The sequence below is a fragment of the Phymastichus coffea genome, unplaced genomic scaffold (genome assembly GCF_024137745.1).
Source record: "Phymastichus coffea isolate CEN01 unplaced genomic scaffold, Cenicafe_Pcof_1.1 PCOF00014, whole genome shotgun sequence".
Taxonomy (NCBI): Eukaryota; Metazoa; Arthropoda; class Insecta; order Hymenoptera; family Eulophidae; genus Phymastichus; species Phymastichus coffea.
This window is the reverse complement of record NW_026706825.1, coordinates 1,332,374-1,359,744: the sequence shown is the minus strand read 5'-3', so window position 1 is coordinate 1,359,744 and position 27,371 is coordinate 1,332,374. Positions and strand designations below refer to the sequence as shown.

The window sequence follows — 27,371 nt, the reverse complement described above, 5'->3', positions numbered from 1 at the left end:
TAATTGCGGCTGGAGGTATCGATAGCAAATCCTCAACTGGTTCATTTTCATACGCGCGCGTTTCGTCCCGTCGCGTGCCGAATTCCCTCGTCACATTTTCCCCGACCGGTAGGTGCTGCCCTCGCGGGCAGCCGCATGGTTGGGTCGTTAGCGCTAATAAGACGTTTACCGTCACACATTATATAATATATATTAATCATTTTTTATTTAACAAATTCCCTTCTGAAAATAGACGATAAGATCTTGCATAAGAACTTGAGTGAAAAATTCAGGACTATTTAATTTATAAAAGTAATTTTCATTATTATTTTACAATAATCAACTATTTTATTTATGATTTCAGTATTATACGTTTGTGCTGATGTTCAAGCCTAATCGCTGTACAGGGTGTTCCAGACCACCCGTCTACCCCTTCTAGTTTTTCGAAAACGCATTTTCAGAAAATATGAAACATACAAAATTTCAGTAAATCAGTCAAGGATTTCAGCGGTGACCTTTAATTTTACCTTGGAAATGATTTTCAAGGGCACCTCAAGGTCAACTTGGTTTTTTTAATAGAAACCCCTACTATTGACCTTGAATTCTTAAAGAGCACGAAATTTTGAGTAAAAAGTGTTTTTATAATTTTTTTTATTAGGGGCACAGTTTCGAGAAAAAAATTCATTAACATTTGTAATTTAACTCGTGAAACCTATGGCTTGCAATTATCTGAAAGGCTTCACATGTTGAATTGTAAATGTTAATGAATTTCTTTCTCGGAAACTGTGCCCCTAATAAAAAAAATTACAAAAACACTTTTGACTCAAAATTTCGTGCTCTTTAAGAATTCAAGGTCAAAAGTCAAAATAAAGGTCACCGCTGAAATCCTTGACTGATTTTCTGAAATTTTTTATGTTTCATATTTTCTGGAAATGCGTTTTTGAAAAACTAGAAGGGGTGCACGAGTGGTCTGAGACATCCTGTATTTACGTAGTATAACATATTACAAAATTTATCTGCCAGCCTAGAAATTATAGGATTGGGGATGTTAATGCTGTCACTGATTTCTCTTATATAATCAGTCGCAATTTTGCTTGCGAAATGCAAGGAGTTGTATGAAATGAACTTACTATTTTCGAATATGCCATCTATCTAAGCGTCAATGAATTAATAGTCATATTGTCAAATTCATTTCTAGAATTAGTTCATAAATGCATAAACTAGGACTCGTTATTATACAATAGAAACCAATCAGTGCGTTAACATCCTTAGTCCTATAATTTTTGAGCTGGCAGATAATTTTTGTAATACGTTATTACGTTATTTACGTCAATATGTAAATTATACGACGTGCATAGCGATTAGGCTTGATCATCAGGGCAAAAATAACACTCAAACTATAAATGAAACAGTCAATTATTGTAAAATTATAATCAAAATAAATTTCTTATTGAAAGTAATTTTTTTATTGTAAAAAATTATTTTGTTCCAAATTCGTACAATATTTGCATAAGTTTTGTTCAAGACATGTATGAGATGTGAGATTTTGTACAAAGATATGTCAAATTTTGTAAAAGTCTTGGGAAAGTTTTATATAAATCTTGTATACATTCTTGTATAATTTTTGTATAAATTACGTACAAGTTTTGTATGTGCATTTTCAGTATATTTTACTATATTAGTGCGTATGAATTTGTTTTTATTAATAGTTTGGACAGTATATGAATCTAAATAATTTTAATAATAATATTTATTTTTGATTTTAATAATAATTAGAATAGCTATATTTTGGACTAAATGAAACTAGTTGTGAAATATCCAAAGATAAATTAATATCAATTCAATTTATTATTTAACTAGAACGGTCCTTGACTCTGTTTTTTGATGAGCCAGTATTTTTTTATTAACCATCAAGCGGCCGGAATGATGCTGATCGGCTTCATCTCAAGATGGAGCCATACTAGTCCGTTTAGAATTTATTTTAGAGAAAAAATTTTGGAAGTACAATAGGACTAATTCACAAATGCCGACCGCCTGAAAGTTAAACATTGAAATTAATTCTTGTCAGCAACATTTACTTTTTTTCTTAACGAATCATAGTTTAATTCAGATATATAGAGGGAATTTTTTAAGATTGTATACTCAATTCTAGGGTTAAACAATTTTGATTTTAAATAATTTAACTATTCATTCAGAAAATTAATGTGTAATTTGATATCCTGTATTTCTATTTTCAGTATCGATGAAGAAAGAAACGCATACGCTGCAGTACCCGTTCATAAAATTACGAATCAAGATGGTGGTTAACGTCGCATCAGGGAACATAATTTGTTAACGACATTAACTTGCAGCGACGTTAAATAATGTAATGATTTATGTAAGCCATCCTGATACTTATGTACACTTTGATTCTTATAATGAGTCCTTCATGGTTTAAAAGGTTATAAATATTACAAATATTTCGAAAATTGAAACATTTGTATCTTTTACCCGTTATCAAAAATTTATTTTTGATTTGGAGTTTAATAATCCTAATATTTGTACTCAGGCTGTGTCCTATATGAATACAATAGAATCGATACACAGAAAAAATGTCTAAAAAATTTTGATTCAGGGGCTTTACATAAAAATACTATGTAATGTATAAAGTGAATAAGAAAATACTTACATAAAGACTTCCCTTAGCACAATAGTCAGTAATCAGTAATATTCTCATTGGCTCTACACAAGCTCCAATGAATGAGTTAAGATTACCATGTCTAATTTCTCGGAGTGAGCGTATTTCTTTCATAACATCCCTAGAGATATCTTTTTTTCTTGAGAATTTAAGCTCCTTAATACGCACGATTGAACCGTGATAGTGTCCAGTTTGTGCGAACACTTGACCTCCGCACCGAGATTCGTATGATATGGCACTGACAAGACTGAGCTGAAAATAATATAATAAAATTTACGTTGATTAAAAAATAAGTGTTTCTAGTTTAAATACTATTCCGCTGAAATTTAGTAACTATTTTCGTATTATATAAGTCAATACGTCACAAAAGTAGCTATCCAAGAAATAGGGAAGCTATTTACAGTAATTAAAAGAATAAAATAAGTGATAAAACTGATCATTATACATCTTATATATTGGAAATATACAGGGTGAGGAAAAAGTATGGAAACCCCGGAAAATTCGGAAAACCGCATGAGGTTAGTCATACCCTATGTAACTTTTAAAGAGGAACCCAACGGTGACCTCTGATTTGACCTTATAACGGGGATTTAGACCGCTACAATATATTAATTAAACCGAGATTGAATAGTGGCTGGCACAAATGCAACTCTTCGCGGCACTACGTTCTGCTACGCAAGACCGGCCCGGTAGGTCAGATCGCCAACTGACCCGCGGAGAGCGTCGTGGGTCACGCAGCTTAAATCGCTAAAGTTGAGGGAAGCGATAGGAAGGAAAGGTATTACGAAAGAAAATCCATGCAGTTCTAATAGTATACGAATATATAAAGTTTATGTACGAGTCAGTGTACAGGGCGGTTTAGAGAGAGAGCGGCGAGATAGGCAAAGCTAGAGAGAGATCTAAGGAACGGTCGGTACTTACATTAAGCGAAGGCCTTCAATTACGATTCGGCACGATTGCAGAATTCGCCAAACTACGGTGTCGCTTGTCGCGAAGAAGGAGAGGTATTGCACGCACAGTTGCACTTCTCTCTCTTATCACAGTCGAAAGTCTCTCTGTTGTCACAAAGCGATCCACAAAGAAAAGCTAGTATAAGACGCATGCACGAATGAATGCCTCTGTATGGCTCGTAAGCTATCGGCTAATTGCTGGCCCTTCGTCACGCTACGCGCGGTGCGCGATTCATCATACATGTCGCTATGCCTACATGCGCACGCGGTCTCTCTCTGCTGGCGCTCTCTCTTACCTTCTCCGCAGTCGTCGTCTGCTGCTGCTAAGGAGAAATATAGTTCAAACAATATAACGTTTTAAATATATGATATTCTTAATATTATGGTCATATATAGAGTGAAAAACATAACGAGTTGATGTTAAACTCGTTATATCCCCCACCCTCAGACGTTGGTAACGGGTGCGGTACCAACTCGAACCTCAGGTCTCTCTCGCAAAAAAAACTACAGGGGATAGTCAAGATAAGTAATTTATTATAATAAAGAAAAAGAACAAGAGTTATTTTCCCTATCGTGCTCTCTTTGCGACATAGGGGCCGTGCTAAAGAAGGAGAATAAATTAAAGTGTCGTTAATGCCATGATTAGGGAAATAAATGGGCACGGCAGAGCCTTACATTACAGGCGCGACGGCGCAAAATTTGAATGGCGTATAGGCCAAGAGGCGAAAGATCTTCAGGTTTAATCTTCGCTCTTCTCTCTTCTTCCTTCGGTGTCGAGGCCTTGAGGCAGAAGACTTGAAGAGAGGTGGCCTTTCTGATGGTAGCCTAATGGTGGCGACGCTAACCAAATTCGTCGCCGTAGGTGTATCGCGGCTGTTCGAACTTCCAATGTTGCAAGAAGTTGGGGCAGTTTTCGGTCCTACTGACTGCCGTCAAGTTGCAGACGTAGCAGAACCGAATGCCCCTCTTCTCCGCGGCTGGACTATCGTACTTGCCACATGGCCTTGTGGCATCTTGGTGCACGAGCGCTGAGTATTGAGGAGTTATACCCCCATTTCCCTGGCAAAATCTGCCAGGCAGCTTTTGAGCCAGCCTTGCTATCTCGCAACGCTCTTCATGAGTGAGCAGGCGAGAATCAGAACGGATTGGACCTGGCATGTGGCTCGGGGACGGACCAGGGATAGCAGTGCTCGCAGTCGCGGCAGAAGCCCATGCGTACAGTCCAGCCAGTTCGCGTTGGAGCTCCAAGATCTCCTGACGCTTTTGCTGAACCAAAAGGCGTTCGCGCTCCTTCTGGATGGCCTTGACCTCATCCCAGCGTTCTGCAGCTTGGGTGAGAAAGGCTTGGCGCTCTATTTCATCCCGGACCTTTTGGACAAAGCCAGGAGATGCGGCAGCTCGAACACGAGCGTCAGGGTGGTCGGTGAACGTCATAACGGCAGCATAGGCCCGCCGTTCCTCTTCTTGCGTCCTGATACGCACAGAGCGGCACGATCGCGCCGTAGCTTTTGCGTCATCCGACCTTTCTTCGTGGGTTTGGGCCGGTGTTAGCTCATCCTCTGTGACGTCGGTCAGGCGCACGGAGGATCGGGGCGGCTCGGAGTATGGCTGCTGCCTCTTATTTTGGTGGTCTGGAGCGGGGAAAGCTCGTTGAGCACGCAGACGTCGCTCCTCTTCTTCCTCTCTGCGCTTGACAGCGTTACACTCTGTCCAGCGCCTAGCCTGCTCCTCTTCCTCTCGGTGGTTGGCGGCGTATCGTTCCGCCCAGTGCAGAGCCAGCTCCTCGATCGAGGATAACTCTGGCTTAACCTCTGGCGGGAGCGGGGCCTACGCTCTAGCCATCTCAGAGGCGACTTCCCCGAATTAGGCCAGCAGGTTTCGGGGAATGGTCACCTGGACCACGTCTGGCTCTTCACGGGCTTTGTTAACGGGTAAAACTTTTCTGTAAAGGATTCATCTTAATTAATAAAAGCTAAGTAAGAAAAGAAATTGAAAGCAGTGAAGCATAAGCGGAAGCAGGGCAGTAAGCAAGCCAAGGGCAGAAGTGACTGTGGAATGTCTTGAAGAGTATAGCGTAGGCTTAGTGTTGTTATGGTGTCGTGTAGTGTAAGCACGCTGTAATAGAGGGATGTTAAGCGTCAAGCTTGCCTCTAGGGCGCAGCCGCCGGGGCGAGGTCGTTACCAGCAGCGGTCTGGCTTTCTTAGAGCCACGTGGTCGGCCTCTTTTTCAATGAGCAATGACACTTGGTACCAGAAGAACTGGGCTTGGGCTTAACTGAGTCTTTGTATCATCATTCACAGGCACAAAAGAAGCTGTTACCGTTGATTCCTCCATCATAGGTAGAGCATCTGCGCGGGCACTTTCATCAACGGAAAGCTTTAAATCTTTCCCGTATAGAACGTCACCTTCATCCCGTGTCGCGTCCGAGGGAAATTGCTCAGCATCGAAACAGGGCTTCATGTCACAGACAGCGACTTTTCCTATATCGACTCCATTTTCATTCCGAAGCTGATAAGAATTCATGTCAAGGCGAGATATCACAACAAATGGGCCAGCGTATTTAGGGCAGAGTTTAGCAGCTATGGCTTTAGCCGCAGAGGAAAGTACTCGGTTCTTTACCCAAACTTTATCGTCGATGTCGTAATTAATATCGCGATGTTTCCGGTTGTAGTACTTCTCTTGTCGCAGATGAGCAGCTTCACTCCTCTCGCGTGTATCAGCTCGTAATTCGTCAAGCTTTTGCATGCGAGAGTACCGTTCTTCATGGGCCGTAGTTTCTAGCTGCTGTAGAGTAGCGCGCTCTACCCTGCGTCGAACGTTATATGGTGGTTCTGAATTCCGTCCGTAATTTAAGAAGGTAGGACTGGAGCGAGTAGTCTCGTGGATAGCAGTATTGTAGGCAAAGGCGAACTCGCCAATATGCTCGTCCCACGTATTATGTTTATTCGAAATAAATGCCGCAATCATAGTTTTGACGGTGCGATTTACTCGCTCGGTCGGGTTCGATTTGGGGGAATAAGGAGCGCATGTGCCATGAAAGACGCCATGTGTATCTAAGAATGAGTCGACTAACGAGTTTTTAAAGGGCGCGCCATTGTCTGATAGAAATCTATCAGGGATTCCAAAACGTAAGAAGATGCGATGATTAATCTCTCTCTTGATCGTTTTGGCACTGGCCTTGCGGATCGGAATAGTAGTCTATCCATCTCGTGAAGATATTCATGAAAATGAGTAAGTGTTCGTTTCCTTGAGGCGATCTCAGAAAGGGGCCCATCGTATCGCCACAGACGATTACCCATGGACGGAAAACAACGTGTTTTCCCATCAGTCCAGCAGGGGCTCGTTGTTCGACTTTAATTTGCTAGCACACTTGACAGTTACATACAAAGTGTGCGGTATTTTTGTAGACACTTGGCCAGTAATAACGTAGCACCACCCTCTGGTGAGTTTTGTGTCAGCCTAAATGGCCAGCTGTGGGTTCCTCATTACATTCCATGAGAACCTGCTCGCGCTGTTCTCTTGGAACAACGAGCTTCCAGGTGTCGTCGTCTCCAATGAGGTCGTCGATCACAGGGTCCGGTCGATACAGATACAAACGACCGCCAACAATCTTCCAATAAGGGTGTGCTTTTGTATCCCGATCAACCTGTAGGAACTTACGCCGGTACCACGGGTCCTTTATATCTTTTGCAACAGTGAAAGAGACTAGCGAAGCTACTACGTCTTCATCTGTCTCGTACATACGAGAAAGTGCATCGGGCAGGACATTATCCTTGCCCTTGCGGTGTACGATGTTAAAATCGTATGCCTGGAGGTGCAAAGACCATCGGCCTAACTTACCATTGGAACTCCGCAGATTTTGGAGCCATACTAGGCTGTGGTGATCAGTCACCACTGTGAAGCGATATCCCTCAATGTATGGCCTGAATTTTTCTATAGACCATATAACTGCAAGGCATTCGCGTTCAGTAACCGATAGTCGGCGTTCTGTAGGTGTGAGGATGCGACTAGCAAAACATAGGACGCGGTCCCCTTCTTCTGTCTTCTGAAGTAAGACGAAGGCCCGTATCATTGGCGTCACACTCCAGAATGAACGGCGCAGAGAAGTCAGGTTTTGCCAAGACAGGAGTCGTAGCTAGAATTGCTTTTATCTGTGTAAAAGCGATATGATGCTCGTCCGTCCATACGTACTTGGTGTTCTTTTTCGTGAGAGATGTAAGAGGCGCAGCCAGTGTAGCAAAATCCTGCAGGAATTTGCGGTACCACGAAGCCATGCCAAGAAAACGTCGCAATTGTCGTAGATTTCTTGGCGTGGGGTACTCTAAGATTGATCGCACTCTTTCAGGGTCTGGCCGGCAGCCGTCACGATTAACTAACACGCCGAGATAACGAATTTCGGACATGCAAATCTTGAACTTTTTCCTATTGATGGTGAGGCCAGCTTCGTTGATTCTTTCCAGAATCATCGTGAGCCATTTCAGGTGATCTGCGAATGTGTCAGTCGCTATGATCAGGTCATCTAAACAGGCAAAAGCGTCGGGCTCCATTTCAGACGTGATAATTTTATCCGCTAGTATTTGAAATGTAGCTGGGCCGCCCGCCAGGCCATAAGGCATACGAACAAATTCGTGCAAGCCCATACTCGGGTCTGTGAAAGCCGTGACTGGTATTGTTCTCTCCGTGAGAGGTATCTGCCAGAAGGCTCCAGAACAAGCTAAAGCACTTATATACTTGGCGTGCTGGATTTTTCGCAAGATCACATCCATATAGGGCAGTGGATATGCCGGAACTTTCGACACCGCATTAACTTTACGGTAGTCGACGCAAAATCGATACGTACCATTAGGTTTCGAGATCATAACTACTGGGCTTGACCATTCGCCCTGGGACTTCCGGATTATTCCTAATCGCATCATCTTACGCACATGCTCGTGCATTTCGTCCTCTTTCCTCTTAGATACCGGGTAATATCTTTGTTTAATTGGACTTGGGCAGTTGAGGTCTATGTTATGTGCGATCCAACTTGTGCAACCTATCTGTTCGCAAGAGGGATCGGGGAACAACTCCCGCGTGACTTTTTCAATTTCTTCTCTCTGCTCATCTGTGAGATCTTTAATCCCCAGAGAGGCTAAGGCCGTTGCCTCTTCAGTTTTCTCAGAGGAGAGAACTGCAGACACGCCATCGTCGCAGCCATCATATGTCAGCCTGTTAGATTTAGGATCTAACATGGCTGAAAAGGCGCGTTTGAAGTCGGCACCTAAAGTGCACTCAGAGTCGACTTCAGCTAAAATCAGAGAATCAATCGTACGCGTTACCCCTCCCAAAGTAAAAGGTAACTCTACGCTACCTATAATAGGTACGTAGTGGCCATCAACTGCCTTTGCCCCGGGACCCACATACGGTCGCACGCATCGATTTAATGCGGCAGCGATAGAGATGGCGATGGGGTCGAGGATAGTACGAGAAGCTCCGGTGTCCCAAAGACCTCGAAAAATATAATCGCTGACTTCAACAGTCAGCCACCACCTGGGGAACTTATCGACTAGAGCGCTTATAACGGTACCTCCATCGCTGGTAGATTGCACGTCGGAAGGGCTGACTTGGGCTAGCATTGAATCACCCACCGTGTTGTGCGGCATCTACGCTACTCCCATTACGTCGTTAATCTTAAAGGTCCTGGTGACTAGGGGAGCAGTAGGGACCTGGTCTACTTGCTCCCTCTCTCATTTTTTGAATCCTCATTTTTCTTTTCTGTTGGGAAGAGCAATCTGGGCATGTAGCCTTGTTGTAATCAGGCCAGCTATAGTTCCAGCAGAGGAGTTGGTTGCCATCAGGGCCAGGTTCTTTATCCTGTTTCCTGTTGGACACAGGAATAACCGCAGTAATGCGATGGCCTCCGGGGCGTCCCCAACTTCTCCTGCCTTCACGTCCTCGTCCATTATTACGAGGTGAGTCCCCCAACGTAATTATTAGAATTTTCCTTCGGAGCTGTCTCGGGCTTCTGGCTAGAACCTCCTTTCTTCTGTGGCAAAGCAGAGGTCTTAGAAGCTTTAAGCTCTAATTTTTTCTTCTCGAGGAACTTCATGAGTACGTTTTCCAACTCAGAATCGTCAATTGGCTGAGTTTTCTCGCTTAGAGAGGACAAATCAGAAGACTTTGCCTTAGTGGTTTTGGTGCGCGACTTATAGGCTGTTTCAGGCTAAGCGGTATGTTCGATAGGTCGAGGTGGCTTCCACTGTCTCTCTTCATCGTTCTCGGCCTGTTTGGCTTTGTTGAGGAGCACCTGTACGTTCGTGAGGTTATCCTTAAATAGCTTAATTTTTTTTTGGAGCTTAGGCAACATATTGTCTATAACTAAGTTAATTTGGTCTTGTATACTCCATGGCGGATCGAGCCTTTTCATAATAGTGAATAGTGAGACAGCATATTCAACTACGGGCTCGTCAGGGCCTTGCGTACGCAAATGTACCTCTATTATCATAATTCTTTTATTCCTCCTTAATTTACTGTAGGTTGCGAGAGCGGCCTCTTTGAATTCGCTGAAAGTAGTCCACGAGGGCCTTACAGTGCGATATCAAAAAAGTGCTGACTTGAAGAAATAATGAACTTCTGTTTGTATATTGGCTAGGACAGCAAGTCGCGCTATGGTATGCAAATACGTAATTTTATTTGAATGACCTTCGAGCAAATTGGTAATTTCAAAAATATGCTCGATTCCCAATACAAGCAATAGCTTCGAGAATATATGTTTCTGTAGCGACGAAATTATACTCGTTTATACTTTGGTATTTGATAGCGAGCGTCGCACATGTGGCTTGCCGTGCGGCTCGTGTTTACAAACAACACGCTATGAGCGAATGCGCATTCCTTATCCTTCCTAGAATCCGACTTGCCAAAACTTTTGTCTCCGTAAGATTTTCGCTGCGCACGCTAGCACCATAACGTTTGAGCGCCAAAATGTAACGGGAATTTAGACCGCTACAATATATTAATTAAACGGAGATTGAGTAGTTGCTGGCACAAATGCAGCTCTTCGCGGCACTGCGTTCTGCTACGCAAGACCGGCCCGGTAGGTCAGATCGCCAACTGACCCGCGGAGAGCGTCGTGGATCACGCAGCTTAAATCGCTAAAGTTGAGGGAAGCGATAGGAAGGAAAGGTATTACGAAAGAAAATCCATGCAATTCTAATAGTATACGAATATATAAAGTTTATGTACGAGTCAGTGTACAGGGCGGTTTAGAGAGAGAGCGGCGAGATAGGCAAAGCTAGAGAGAGATCTAAGGAACGGTCGGTACTTACATTAAGCGAAGGCCTTCAATTACGATTCGGCACGATTGCAGAATTCGCCAAACTGCGGTGTCGCTTGTCGTGAAGAAGGAGAGGTATTGCATGCACAGTTGCACTTCTCTCTCACTTATCACAGTCGAAAGTTTCTCTGTTGTCACAAGGCGATCCACAAAGAAAAGCTAGTATAAGACGCATGCACGAATGAATGCCTCTGCACGGCTCGCTAGCTATCGGCTAATTGCTGGCCCTTCGTCACGCTGCGCGCGGCGCGCGATTCGTCATACATGTCGCTAAGCCTACACGCGCACGCGGTCTCTCTCTGCCGGCGCTCTCTCTTACTTTCTCCGCAGTCGTCATCTGCTGCTGCTAAGGAGAAATATAGTTCAAACAATATAACATTTTAAATATATGATATTCTTAATATTATGGTCATATATATAGAGAGAGACATAACGAGTTGATGTCAAACTCGTTAAAACCTTGAACCTCATTTTGAGTTATTTCAAGGTCAACCTCGTTTTTTATATGGGAACCCTTATTTTTTATACTGGAATCAAAAAGAGCGATAAACTTTATGAGTGGGACCGATTTAAAGGTAGCGTGACCCCTAAACCTCCTTGAAACCATATATTTTCAAAATCATCACATCTTAACGCCTGGATAGCTGAAACAATCTGATTTCACAAAAGTTACAACGTTCAAATTTCCTGTGATAAAAAAGGGACCTATTATTGTATCGCCTACCATTTATGCCCACACGTTTAATTTTTGAGGATGTTGAGTGTGACTTTCTCTTATCCAATGAGGATTTTATCGTACCAATATCTAAGGTTATGGCGATTGACTTCGCCATTTAATTGACGTGTAGCTTCATCTGAGAAAACAATATTTTTTTAAAATACAAAAACAAGGTTGATTTTTGCTAGAAAACGAATAAAAAGTAATTTAAAGATCGGTCTTTCTTGTGTTTTCTTAGAATTTTGAAAAAAGAAGACAACTCTTTTTTCACACTGCACAGTTCATCTGGATATCATTTTTTTCGCAGTCTTCATCTTTCATTTTAGAAAATAGAAAGTCACTACTTTGAGTATAAAATATCATTAAAATTGTCAAAAATTGGAAAGTCACGTTTTTTTTCGTCAAAACTTACGTTTTCTCCTCTGTCATGGGCTGTAAAGCTAATTGTTCATTAGAAATACAAAATTATTTTGAAGGTATTTGAAAGAAGTGAAAATTTAAAAATAAAATAGAAGTGCTTTTACAAATAATAATTAAAAAATTGTTATCATTTAGATTTTAAAATCTTATTTGTTCTTGACTTTATGACTAATTGGAAGTTGAAACCATATTTATGTTATTTATTTTAACTTTTTTTATTTTTATCTAACGTAACATCATACTAATCAATACTAATAGCAATACTAATGTGCTAAAATTCAAGAAAACTTTGTTATTTAAAAAAATAATTGCATAATGCATACTAGAACTCACAGAAAAATGCAGTTCAGTCCTATCCTAATTATTCATTCATTTAAACCTTTTTTTGTTGTTGTTTATTAATATATCGTGTGAACATGTTACTATCCGTGGTCATGGTGCGCTTACAATACACCGTCGCGGAGTATACCGATACGGTATTATGTCTTGGTTGGGCGGAAGGTAATCGCGAAGAGGCAGTTCGGAAATACCATCGTCGTTTTGAGTGTATAAGAGAGAATATGCACACACCTAAAACTATTGCGGCGACGGAACGAAGGTTACGCGAGACAGGCAGCACGACCGTGCGGAATCCTGACGGTGGATGTGCAAGAGAGCTACGCGATGCCCTTACCGATCTGTTAGTCCAAGGTTTTCACCGGAACCCAACCCAACCAACAGCTTGCGCAACGTTTCCCGTGAAATGCGGGACAAATTTGGCATGAGATGCTTGTACATACGGCACAGCAAATCATGAAAGACGACGAACAATATCCTTATCATTATAAGCGCGTTCAGGAACTTGGTAAATTTTGATGCTAATTATTAAAAATATGAATTCATATAATTTGGATCCCAAAAATCAATATTTTTAATTAAATTATTTAAATCTTCAATAAATATATTTATTTTTAAAATTAAAAAATTTAAGATAAACCATCATATTAATATAATTAAATATTCTAAAATATTATTTCTATTGCTATATTTTATTGAAGAAATAAAATTACTATAATAAATTGAAAAAAAAATAAACACAATATAATGATCTTATTAAATTATCGCACTTCCACAAGTGCGCGTTTGCACTCACATTCACCAAATATATGCACGCTCACACGCATACGCGTAGTCATATAAATACAGTCGATGGCTATTGGGTCGAATCGAAATCGATGAGGGTATCTTGGATCGGAATTTATGGACAGATAAGTCGACTTATGGAAGAATTGGAATATTTAACCAGCATAATGAACATTCATGAGATTATGAAAATCTTAATTTGATCAAAGGAGGTATATCGATTCATAACCCATTAACGAGACCAGCCAGTGTTGTATAAGAAAAATTTAAAGTTAACTTTATTCGTTATAAAAGTCATTATAATGACAATATTATCATAAAATTTATTTAATTCTAAAGCGTCTAGCATAATCTTCCATTTTTTTTAATCGTAATTACTTGAATAACATTTAGGGTTCCTGGACAGTTTCCTTAACTGTAACCTTTTTTTTATTTTGAAGAATCTTAGCGCTGTACGAGCATTTTGGCATTATAATTAATACAAGTGTTTTTAGGAGGGATAATTGTCTTTGCTAATATCTTTGCTCCAACGTGAACAAAGCAATTTTGTCAATAGAATCTTTCAGCTAGCTTTCAACATCGCTTCACCGTAAATATTTGGGTTGATCGGCAATAGAATAATTGGTCCGTACGAGCTACCACAACCTCTAAATGGGAAAAGTTATTTACATTTTCTTTAAAATGATCTCTGGGTTTACTGAACGATCACTTGATGCAAGAGCAGCAGAACAAAATGATCTTCATGCATGACGGAGCACAGGCACATTTTGCTGTGAATGTCCGAAGTCATCACGATCAGGTAAAATTTCATTTACACAACACTCACACACATACATGTAACACACCCGTACACGTGCAAACATATTCAATACATTTTTACATACACATGTAATATTCACACGCTATACACATAACACACATGCAATACATGTATAAACACGCACGCAACATACACAAGCATGCACGCGCGCACACGCCTGTAGCAGATATGAATATTGAATATTTGATCTCACACACATAGACTCTCGCACACTATTTGTATACATACGAGGTGTGATCAAAAAGTAAGGTGAATTTTGAAATTTATCGGGCTACGTCCGTTCGATCTTCGACTTTTTTATTTGGTTATGTCGGTACACTCGTCTAGAACATACGTTCCAAATTTTAGCTTTGTAGTATGTTTGGTTTGTTTGTGAGAGGCATCAAGGTTAGAAGTGTTTTGCGTGCTCCACGATTTGCTGTTGTCTAAAAACATGGATCAAAGAGTTTGCATTAACTTTTGTGTGAAAAATGGAATCAAATGTTCCAAAACACTTGAAATTCTGAAAGTGGCATACGGTGAGTCTACTTTAAGCCAAAAAAATGTTTACAAGTGGTATAAACTCTTCCAAGAAGGCCGAGAAGACACCGACGACGAACCTCGTTCTGGACGCCCCAGCACATCAACAACTGATGAGAATGTTGAAGAAGTGAAGAAAATAGTGTTGGAAAATCGTCGAATTACCATTAGAGAAATTGCTGATGATATTGGCATCTCATTTGGTTCGTGCCAATCAATTTTGACGAGTGTTTTAGACATGAGACGTGTGTCAGCGAAGTTTGTTCCGAAATTGCTCAATTTCGACCAAAAGAAACGTCGCATGAGCATCGCCCAAGAGCTACTGAATGACGTCAACGATGATCCAGATTTACTCAACAGGGTTATAACAGGTGACGAAACATGGGTATACGGTTATGACGTCGAGACTAAGACTCAATCGTCCCAGTGGAGGCATTCTGGATCACCAAGACCAAAAAAAGCACGCCAAGTTCGATCAAATGTAAAGGTTTTGTTTACAGTTTCCTTTGACTGCAGGGGCGTGGTGCATCATGAGTTCTTGCCACAGGGTAGAACAGTAAATAAGGAATATTACCTGCAAGTTATGCGCAATTTGCGCGAAGCAATCCGCCAGAAACGTCCGAATTTGTGGAAAAATAAAAATTGGCTTTTGCACCATGATAACGCCCCTGCTCACACATCGTTGCTTGTGCGCGAATTTTTGGCTAAAACCAACACAGTAACGATGCCACAGGCACCGTATTCCCCAGATCTGGCCCCCTGTGACTTCTTCTTGTTCCCAAAACTGAAGAGGCCCATGAAAGGACGGCGTTTTGCCACGATTGAGGAGATAAAGACGGCATCGAAGGATGAACTAAACAAGATCACAAAAAATGATTTTTTGAAATGCTTTGAGGATTAGAAAAAGCGTTGACACAAGTGCATTATATCCGAGGGGGATTACTTTGAAGGAGATAAAATAAAAATTGATGAATAAATAAATATTTTTTGAGAAAAATAAAAATTCACCTTACTTTTTGATCACACCTCATAACACGTAACCTATAAACATAATACCTAATTTATGAATTTCATAATTGGAACCATGGTCATAATGGTCCAATCGAATAGCCAGCAAGATCCCCGGATTGTAATTCATGCGCTTTTTTTTGTGGGGATCATCGAAGGAGAAAGTTTACCATGGCGAGGTACCTCAGAACATTGATAAATTGCGTCTACGAATAGAGGAATTTACCGATCATCTTAATCCAGACGTCATCGAGATAACGACACGAAACGTAAGGCGTAGAGCAACCATGTGCATTCAACAGCAGGGCGGCCATTTTGAACAATGTTTAGAGAGCCCGAACCCGATAGATGACGATAACGATAACGATGACGATGACGAAGACATTGACGACGACGACGACGATCCTGACTGGGGCATGATGAGTGAATGTATGCTTGCGAGTGTGTTAGTCTGCGATCGAGTAAGTGTGTGTGTGTATGTATGTAAATAATTGTTGTATGCGGCGCGCGTCGTTTTCTCATCATCATCGTAAAGACACAGATAAACTTCACGAACACCAAAAACCGCACCACAAACCACTATAGCAGCAATCTCGACTTCGCACAATTTGAACAATGTTCCTCACCCGGGGCACCAATTTGTTAGGGGTGAGCAATTGTGCGGGAGAGATTGAATAAAGGAGTACACTGAGTTTAATATGTCTTTTTTTTTTTAATAAACTAAGTTACAATTAAATTAGAACTAAATAGTCGGCGTAAATAACCTCACCGTATGAGGAAAAAGCCGCTATTTTACAAATTAAAGATCTCGACTAGGATCGAGTTAACGCGCACGAGTCCAAAGAGAGGCACAACTCTTCTCGTTAGAATCTGGACGTAAAGTGACTCGCATTTCAGTTTCACGTCGCATGTTGCCGAATTTCCTCGCCAGCCTCGCCGTCAACGCTGCCCCGCCGCGTGCTAATGTTTACTTTTGTAGGCGCGCTTTGGCACGCTGGCACGCTTATCGCGTTCCCGCTCTCTCGCCCTCCGACTCTCTCGCTTGCTCTCACTCGCCAGCCGGCCGGTCCTAGGATCAATCTCAACATTGCCCTATCCGTAAAATTCATCAAGTAAGATGAGGTGACCCACACAACCAAGAGTAAAACTCCAAACGGGGTCTGCAGCCTTCGGCACGGTGATCGTTTAAAGACTTTAGGTTTACCTAAAATGACGAAAAATTTTGTGTATGGTATTCTATGGTAATTGACCCGTAGAATCCAAAAATAAATGTCCCGAAATCGCATGTGCTCCCCTGTCAAAGAAATATTCAAAAATATCATTTTTTCTTATTTTTGATCAAAAATTGTACATTTGACATAGGAAAATGAAGTACACTCCTTAATTTTGATGCAAATAGTAAAAATTTTTATTACATGGTAATATTTGATAAATATTGTTAAAAAAACGTTCGCAGGAAATTTAGACAATTTTTAAAGTACCATATTTGTTAATATATTGGTTATACATTAAATACCAACATATTCAATCACCGTATATAAAACAAATACTCCTAGTTGTTTATCTCTGGGATCGGCTGTGTTTATGTTTACATTGCTCGCTGTTTCGCTGTGTAGTTAAGACGGCTTAAAAAGCATTTTCGTCGGTGACTTATTTACTTTTTTTATTGAAATTATGCCTGTGAATAAATGCAATCATGACGATAATAGAAAAAAGGTGTGTTGCCCTTGTGGGCAAAAAATTGTTTTTCGAAACAAAACTGTGAATAGTTTTTTAATTAATGACAATGTTGAAAAATTAGTAAGAGAGTATTGCGATAAAAATTATGATCTAAGTGATGCAAGATTTCCCCTGAGTATTTGTGTCTCATGTCGTCTTGCCCTTCAAGAGCGAAACAAAGAAAATTTTCAAAGACAAATTTCACAAATACCAAACTATAAAGATATATTCTTGGCGAAAGATACTCGAGCTCAAACATCTTCTGTGAATGGTAACTGTAATTGTTACATCTGCGTAACTGCTAAGTGTACTGATCATGCAAAATCAAGAAAGAAAGAAATACTGGATAATCGAGATAAACAAAACAAGATAAACGAATCAAATGGTTTGTATGGTCCATGTAAGTCAAAAGTAACACAGCTTAAAAAATGTAAGAATTCTACATCGAAATCTCAAAAAGTAATTCAATTATGTAAAGTGTGTTTGAAAAAGATAGGCAAAGGTAAAAATCACGTTTGTACTACCTCATCATCATCTGCATGTAAAAATCTCATAAATTTAGTAGATAAGCTGTCAGATAAAAATCAAGAGCAAATTGCTTCTAAAATAATAAAAAACAAAATTGACAAAAAAGGAAATACAAGTGCACATAAGACAGTAGAGCTTCATACTTTAGGAAAGCCCATTGAAATATGCCTCAACCCTAAAAAAATCAGCCTAGAAACGTATTTACTGCTGCAAGCTTAGATGAATTTCAAACTACCACAGGTGTATCCAACAATCACATGAAAAAAATGACTGGCTTGATTCATAAATCTGTAGGGAGAAAAGCTATACCGGTAAATTATGTAATGCATGTAAGTGAACGATCGAAGTTGTTGAAAGATTTATATAAAAGTGAGGTTTTAGAGTTTGAAACTGGAAAAAATAATGATAAAACTAAATTGCCTGTAGTTTTTGCAAATGCTGAAGAATTATTAAAACATGTAGTAGAAAAGCGCAATATTATCGGCGATTACCGTGTTAAAATTATGGCCGATGGTGGGCAAGGCTTTTTTAAAATTTGCATGTCCGTGATATCTGGTGTATCTACAGATCCTCCATTAGAAAAAAGAAGAAAAGTAGTTTATAATGAAATAAATCCCATCAATAACTAGAATAGTGTTAAAAAGTTGATATTAGTTTGTATTGGGCCAGAGATAAAAGAATCACATGCAAATATTAAAATTCTTTTTGATTTGATAAAAATAAATGATATTTCGTTCAAATTCACATCAGATTTCAAAGTATTATTGATGGTAAATGGCCAACAAACAGCGACAGCGACATTCCGTGTCCTTATTGTTTTACTAGTTTATCAGACATGAGAGCCAATAAAGAAAGAATTAATAATACTGATAGAGACAAACGTTATGCTCTGAAAACATATGGAGATTTGAAAAGAGATAGAAAGAAATATGTTACTACTTTAGGTTGTAAAACTAAATTCTCAAAAGATTGCCACAGTACAGTAGATGAGCCACTGTTTGTAGAGAAAAATGATTTATGTATACTGGAAAAATGCATTATACCTGAGCTGCATATTCTGCAAGGGTTTGTCAACCATCTTTTTTGGGACGGTCTAGTACCGCTACTTGGTCGAGAAAGAGCACTACTCTGGCCAATGAAACTGAAATTAGTATCCAAAAATTATCACGGTGAAGTTTTTGAAGGTAATGCATGCAGAAAATTACTAAAAGAACCCGATGAATTACTAGATCCTAATATTTATAGAGATGTAGGTCAATTTTTTTTGATACCTTACGTAAGTACATTCAAGGCCATGAATAAAGTAGTCGATTTTTGCTTTTCTACAAGAAAAATTGGGAATATAAATGAGCTAGACAAATTACTTAAAGAACTAGCAAACGCAGTAATGGCAACAGATATCTCGATCACTTTGAAACTACATGTTTTGTTTGAGCATCTTAAAGATTGTTTAACATTTTTCGAACATTCAGACTATGGTCAGAACAAGCTGGCGAATCTGCACACAGAGAATTTTTGCAATTTTGGGAGAAAAGGAAAATAAATTTGATAAGTGACTTGTCCTACCCTCAAAGATTGAAAGATGCTGTTGTAGAATTTTCTTCGTTTCATTTATAAAACACTGAATTGTACGAGAATAATAAAAATGTTTACTATTTGTATCAAAATTAAGTAGTGTACTTCATTTTCCTCTGTCAAATGTACAATTGTAACGGGGGCAGCGCCTTATTCGGCACTGACGTCACTAATTTATTAAGGGGAGAGTAAGAGAGGCACTTTCGCTCTTTAACAATCGGGGAACGAGAGGATAGGTCGTGCGAATAAATAATTTTCTTTGCTTGGAACGTACAACTTAAATCTATTCAGACAAACAAATACAAAATCAGTTACAATAACGTTTACATCACGCGCACATATACAGAACAACTTAAACTAACGCGGGAGGACGAATGGCCCGGCGACTAAATCGCCTTGGCCATTTACCTCCTTACAAAGGAAAGAATACGTTGAAACCTCTCTACCGCATTACGATGAGCGTAGCCGGCAAGTGATCGCCTGGCTACGTATCGTTCCTACGCGGCCGCGTATCACCATGAGAGAGAAATACCGGGAGAGAGAGATAACCTGACCTTTGTCCTTGGCGATGAGCCGGCAACGGGGAGTTGACCTGGCCGCAGGCTGGACGTCTTCCTTGGCGTAGCACGTGGTGAACCCCCTGGAAGTCACGCCGTGCATAGCGGCGAGGGCGACACTGAATGCCCTGCTGCAGGTGTTGCCTCCACACGTTGCCTCGGCTCGCCCTGGTCTGGTCACTGCTGCACGTGTGCTTCTTCTTCTCTCATTGCGCTGCTACTACCAACTTCTCTCCTCAACTTTCTTTCGGGAACTACCTCACTCTAGTAAGGCTCGGCTGCGACTCTCTCACGCACTAATTCTTGCGCGCATCTTGCAGTCGCTCAGCGGCGCTCGCTCCTCTCCCTACCTTGACCTATTAGTTAGGCGGCATGCGACGCGTCGCTTATCGGTCACGCGTTGCGCGCCTGCCAATCCCTGCATAGGCCTAATACTCTCTCTCTCTCTCTCTTTCTCACTCTCTCTTCGTCTCTCTCTACCTCATAGTCGCTGCGCTCTTGTTTCTTCGGGCGCTCTCAATCTTGCTCGGCAATCTTCGGCGGCTGGAAAAACATAAAGGCCAGTGGTTAGGCGCAATAAATATATGCGCCGAACGCTGACCACGTCGCCATGCCGAGCAATAAGAGGGAGAGAGAGAAGAAGGGCAGACGAAGAGCAAGCGTACTGCTTGCTCTCGTCAGACAATTTTTGATCAAAAATAAGAAAAAATGATATTTTTGAATACTTCTTTGAAAGGGGAGCAGATGCGATTTCGGGACATTTATTTTTGGATTCTACGGGTCAATTACCATAGAATACCATACTCAAAATTTTTCGTCATTTCAGGTAAACCTAAAGTCTTTAAACGATCACTGTGTCGGGGAGCAAGCTCCGCGAATCTGAAAATTCTGGCTTCACGGCCACGTAACGCATCCCGCGCTCGTGCACGTCCATGGGTCGAGTTTGAGCTCCGAGAGCAGTACCGCTGGCTCGATCGCAAGTTCGCTACAAGCCGCCCCGGTGTACATCCTTGCGACATTCATTCTCGTTTGTCCTTTCACACTCAACATCGACGATCGCACTCGTACGTCCACTCCTATCAAGCAAACGATTACAATAAATTGTCGTAAGCCGCTCGATCCTGAGTTCGTTACAGACTTATCCTCTAACCGCAAGCCAAACTATCATAATTAAAGTAACTTATCAATTACTCAGTCGTGGATTCATTTTCCTACTTGTCGCGCCACGTGATAATACCCAGACCCGAGAGCAGCAGTTAAATTTTTATGGCGCGTCTTCGCGTTTCGGCCGAAGGTTCGAAGTCGAGTAGTTTGTGCGGTGACTATGATTCACACTTGTCGTGAACGTGCATGTCTCATCTCACGCAACCCATTTCGTCCATTCTTTGATTTTTAATGCCTTCCTCGACATTTTTTACAAGTGTTATTAATTTCCTAAATTGTTCTTCGGTGGCTTTAAAGCAATTTCTCTTTTGAGGAAACAGGCGACAACGAACACAACCCTTGCGCTTTCTCTTTAAAAAAAAAAAGATGAAAGCTAATACAATCCTTACACTTTCTCTTTAAAAAAAAAAAGCAGGCGAAAGTGAACACAACCCTTACATGCGTGCCTAACCCGCTCGGGCGCGTTGATTTCCCTATTTCCCAATGTGCTACGCTTTCATTTTCAAAGGTCCGTCCTGCACACCACGTGTACAACTCAAAAACTCTTTCTCGTCTGCATAATCCCTTGCTCGATATTTGGAACGTCCGGAACAAATTATGAATATGAAGTTCGTAACATTAATTTGCACGTTAAACGTTATTTTGAAATTAATTTTTAACTAGTTAGTTAGTTTATTTATTTACAATTTATATGTTACATTTTAATTTTTAACTATTTTAGTCGACTCATGTGACCTTAGTAGTGATATAAAACTACATATTAATCAATAATAACCCTTAATAACAGCCCTGAAATAACTAACCCTAAGAGCCTAGTTCGCTCTATGAAGATATCGGAGTACACGACTGCGATGGCATTTTTGCCAATGTTTTGCCACTTTTGTTGCAATGAAATCTTTTTCGTTCCAAAGATCATAGTGGAAAGAGGCTGTAAAACTTTTGCTGGTGCTCGGAAAAGCCTCTGTCCCTTGCAACATAGAAGGGAAAGCGCGAGGCCGAGAATACGTAGTTATGCGACTTCGATGTTGATTTTGGCAATGTTTTGCCACTTTTACCAGAAAGAAACCTTTTTCATTCAAATGATCATAGTCATGAGAAGCTGTAAAACTTTTGCCGACGTTCGGAAAAGCCTCTGTCCCTTGTAACATAGAAGGGAAAGCGCGCAGCCGAGAATACGAAATTACGCGAATTCGATGGCGTTTTTGGCAGAGGTGTGACACTTTTATTGGAATGGTACCTTCTTCATTCGGACATAAAGTACTCGTGAAACTTTTGCCGATGCTCGGAAAAGCCTCTGACATTAACCAGAAAGGAGTGGGAGAAAACGTATTCATCTTCAATTTACTCAGTGAATAATGGTAGTGTTATGGTTGTTATGCGATGCCGAATATTCCGAATCTTTAAGACTTTATATCCACGTTCCGTATGGCAGATTTCAAATCGTCAATGATGACCTACGAATGCATAGACTTCTCAATATCACTTTAAATCCTTTCTATTCTTTACGTTGTTATGTTTTTTTTTTCTTTTAATCCATTTATTATTGGTAGATATTTTTCAGATGCTGTTGGTTGCATATTTATTTTGTTTTGTCCTAATATTTTCAAAAGATAGTTTTCTTTGGCTATTCTGTTTAGTAGTTTTTCCAATGTCCAACGAGAAACTTAGTAATAAAACAATTAAGAGCCAATGGCCGGCTGCTCAAATAATTTTATTGTGTAGATCCTTTGTGTATTACATTTACAGCATCATCGTTAAATGGTTTCATTTGTAATACATTAGTAATAGCAGTAAATGTAAATCTACAAAACATGTTTTATTTGTCGTTAGATTAATCTAATTTATATTCGATAATTTATATCTAATCACTATTCTACATTTTTAACTTAGGTACAACGGATCATTAAGGACAACTTCCTCCATGCCTATCACTTTCGCAAAGTTCAACAACTGAACGAAGCAGATTACCATGTGCGGGTTGAATTTTGCTAAAGGATATTACGTAGAATCGAAAACGATGAACATTTTTTAGAAAACATTTTATTTACCGATGAATCGACGTTTGGGAGAGACGGAACGTTCAACATGCATAATAACCATTATTATGCTAGAAAATCCCAGATTAGCTATTGTAAATAGACACCAGAATCGATTTTCCTTGAATTATTGGTGTGGAATCGTGAAAAATGAAGCTATAAGTACATACAAATATATTTCTACACAAATATATATATTTTTTTATTTATTTACAAAATTTATTTACAATCTGTCAACCTTAAATAAAAAGGACAATCAGTAAATTATTTTACGATATAGACAATTTTACATATTATCAGCAGAGTACTCCAGTAAGTATTCTATCTTGATCTTGTAATGCGAAGGTACTGCTTTTTATCTTAAGTTATATTGTGTCTTCTTTATTTTACGTTTCTTAAGTCTTGTATTGGTAATCGATTCCGAAAGAATTTTGCTAATACGTATGTTTGAATGGTTTCCTAGTTTTGTGTAGTCTTTTGCGAATAAAGTTTGAATTTCTTCTTTCTCTGTTGCGATCTGTACATCATTTGGATTAATTTCGCTTGGAACGAACCACGGCGAATGTGTTATGCTGTGTAGGACTTTCGATTGGAATCTCCACGCATTTAGCCAGTTTTGGAGATAGTTATTAACGTACTTTTATAGTGTTTCCCATGCTATTGTTGTTTCTTGATGTGTTGTTAATATTGCTATATCGTCTGCATATGTTATTGTCAGAATATTTGGAGACTGTGGTAGGTCCGATGTGTATAGCAGGTATAGCGTTGGTCCTAAAACACTGCCCTGTTGTACACCTGCTTTTATTACTTGCCATGTTAATACTTTTTTATTGATTTTTACCTGAAATGTTCTGTCTTGCAGGTAAGATTGTAGTAAATCACTGTAATATTTGGGAAAAAAATCCCCCTATGTTGAGAAATATGCCTGTATAGTACAGTTTATTTTCTATGGATTTCCTCGCTGTTGATACTATTCTTTTCACTTGTTCGATCGTGGAATGATGACTTCTGAATCCGAATGGGTGGTCCGGGATAAGTTTTCTATCTATTACGATTTGATTTATTCCTGCTGATATGTTTTTTTCATAGACTTTTCAGAGTACAGGCAGTAGACTAATTGATCTGTATAAGGTCACAAGTTCATTGTCTTTACCAGGTCTAGGTATTAAGATAATCTCTGCTACTTTCCATTGAGAAGGTAAATAGCAATGACGGAAGCATGCATTAAATATTATTGTTATATATCGAATTGCTATCGTGGGAAGCTTTTTAATCATTTTTCCTGTAACGATATCTTAACCGAGGGCTTTTTTATTATTTATGTTATTAATGATTTTGAGTACTTCCTTTAGTTTAACTGGGTTCGATGGAGTGTTATCCTGTGCATTATGATCTTCTAGTAAGATTTCTTTTTCTTGTTCAGTGATTATACGTTGATGTGGTTTGAACACTTCACTTAGATGATTTGCAAAAGTTGCCATTTTTTCCTCGTCCGATCTGGCCTATTTTCCACAGTTTTTACGTATGGGTGGAAGGAATGAGGTTGGTCTATTTAATCTTTTTGTCGCTTTTCATAGTGAGTAATTCGTTGCTTCGATTGGACAAAATGTTTCTTCTGTATTTGTGCATTTTTCTGTACGAACAATACTTTATTCAGTTCTTTAACTGCTCTATTCTAGATTCGTTTTATCCTGGCTCAATCTTGTAATCTAATACCTTTTTCTCAGTAGTCGTTTTTCTTTGATTTTTTGTTCTACTACTACTATAAAGATGATTTGTTGATATTCTGTCTTCATTACAGTAGTGGAGCATTGGTTAATAGCTATAGTTAGGAGTGAGTTTAATGTTTGTATACTGTTTTCTATGACAGTAGTTGGTTTGAGAGGTACATTACATTTATACGTTCCTCTAGGAAGCTTGTATATTTTTTCCAGTCTGTTATTGTGAGGTTGTTTACAGTTTTGTGCACAGTAGAGTTTAGAGTGACTATTATCGGTGAATGATCTAATGTAATGTCAAAGCATGAGGAAACTTACATATGTGTTTTATTCATACCTTCAACTATTGCGAAGTCAATCAAATCTGGTTTCTTGAACATGTCCGTTGGCTAATATGTTGGTTCTCCAGTGGATGTTGGAATGTATTCGTTTAATTGTAATATTTCGTATAGTACTTTGTTTATCCTCGATTATTACATTGGTTGCTTTAAGGTAAATTTCGCTGGTGTGTGTGTGAATGTAGTGGATTATTTTTGTTTTGATTCTTATTGCAGTTCCTCCGTATGCTTTATTGAATGGATGATTCGTTTTAAATAAGGTGTAATTTGGTATACTGAGATAGTTCTTGCTTGGAAAGTGTGTTTCTGATATCAACATGATGTTTATATTTTCATAGTTTAAAAATGATTTTAATTCCAAGTACCTTTGCATTAGACCACTTGCGTTACAAATATCGAGTTTTAAACTACTCATTTTGATAGTTTCTTTACTAATACGGTTAAGGGATTGAGCATAGTGTTCACTCTTTGCATCAGCTACTGCATGATATGTTCAAGTTTATTTATGTTATTATTGTTGGAGTGTTTACTGGGCTTTTGTGTAGCACTTGTAAATCAGCCTAATAAATAAATACAATAATGAATAATAATAATTAAACTTAAATCTTATTACATTTGATGTATATACAATTTTTTTTTATATCAGTCTCTGTATCTCAAGTATATTGAAAATACAATTTTTTTATTATATTCACATTCAGAATGGTCCAGTACAAATGCCCAATTATTTGGGCGCTGATAATTACGTAGACTTTCTGCAAAAGCAGCTTCCGAGATTGTTGCGCTATTTACCTAATGAAGATCGGCAAAACATATGGTATCAGCATGATAGAGCTCCCGCTCATCGAGCTGCTGGATTGATTAATCTGTTGAACCATATGTTTCCGAACAGATGGATTGGTCAGGGTGGAGAAATCCATTGGCCTCCACGATCACCGGATTTAAACCCACTTGATTTTTTTATGGGGTTATTTTAAAGATTGTATATACGGAACAGAGATAGAAAATTTAGAAGATCTGGAAAACAAAATAACAATGGCGTTTGAAAGCGTAACGCCTGAAATGTTAGCTGCAGTAAGACGGAATTTTGTACGCCGATTGCAGTGCTACATTGAAAACGGAGGACGACAATTTGAAAACTGTCTCTAAGTTAGTTATTATAATTTTCAAAGTAATATAATAACAAATTTGAGATTATAAACGTGTCGTATTATTTCAGATCAGCATACTCAAGCACTTGTATATATTTTGTTTTCCGAGGTTTGTTCGCGATAATAGTAGTGTAAATAAAAACAATTATTACTGAACAAATTGGACAATTCTTTAGTAGAAATTCCAAGTTAAATATAATCAACACAGAAATTTGAATCACCTATAAGAAAGAATTTATAAGTCTCATGTATATCAAGTACTTTGAAAATTAATACGGATATGGTGCGTGAATATTGAATAAATAAAGGATATGCATTTAATTTTATTATATTTTTATCAAGTATAATTAGGCTCGTATTTATCCGGCATAAAAACCCCAGTCATAAGTAGGAAAAAGCCATCTAAATATGAGCAAATACAATCGACAAATGTACAAAGAGTTATACTATTTATTTACAATTAATAGATTTCGTCAGGCTCGCTTTGCCTGTGAATGGCCATTCAAGTTAAAACTACTCGCTTACCACACGACGCTAATTGCACCTTGTGCGAGAAGGAAGGTCGTTTCCTAGAGCAGCACAGTGCCAACGTCTTGGTCACGGGCGCGGCCCGCACTATGCTGCCCCTAAGAGTAGGGCCGAGTTGCTGTTGTTTGAGCTGCCCAGGGTCGGAGACGCCTCAGAGGATATCACGCATATCCTCAGCTAGGCCAACGGTGCCGGTAGCCCTTGTTACGATCGTGGGTTCGCCAAGTCACAGGATAAAAGGCACGACACTGTGCTCGTACGCAACTGTTGTCCACAGAACGTGATGTAAGACCAGGAACTCGCACTCACATTCAGCACACACGTTACCAGTGAAGGCTATTACAATAAACTATCACAACGACGTAAACAACTGAAAGCAGCAAGTTAACTGAGAGAGCATCTAGGTAACTGAAAGAGAGTGCAACGAGGTGCCTAGAGAGAGAGAGAGAGAGAGATACGAGGTGCAAGGATCGAGTCTCGAGAACTAGACTGCTTTCTCCTTCCTGAAGAAGGATCAGAGAATTTTCTCCAGCA

General features: G+C 39.5%; 1 protein-coding gene across 4 annotated transcripts in view; it reads right to left on the bottom strand.

Annotated features, from left to right (window-relative positions):
• Window positions 1-27,371, bottom strand: part of LOC131674304 (receptor-type guanylate cyclase Gyc76C-like) — a 1,727,826-nt gene that overhangs the window by 1,120,599 nt on the left and 579,856 nt on the right. For all 4 annotated transcript variants that reach the window (XM_058952904.1, XM_058952926.1, XM_058952919.1 and 1 more), the window contains exon 9: window positions 2,648-2,908. In XM_058952904.1, coding sequence (XP_058808887.1) covers window positions 2,648-2,908 — 261 coding nt within the window. The remainder of the gene's footprint in view (window positions 1-2,647; window positions 2,909-27,371) is intronic.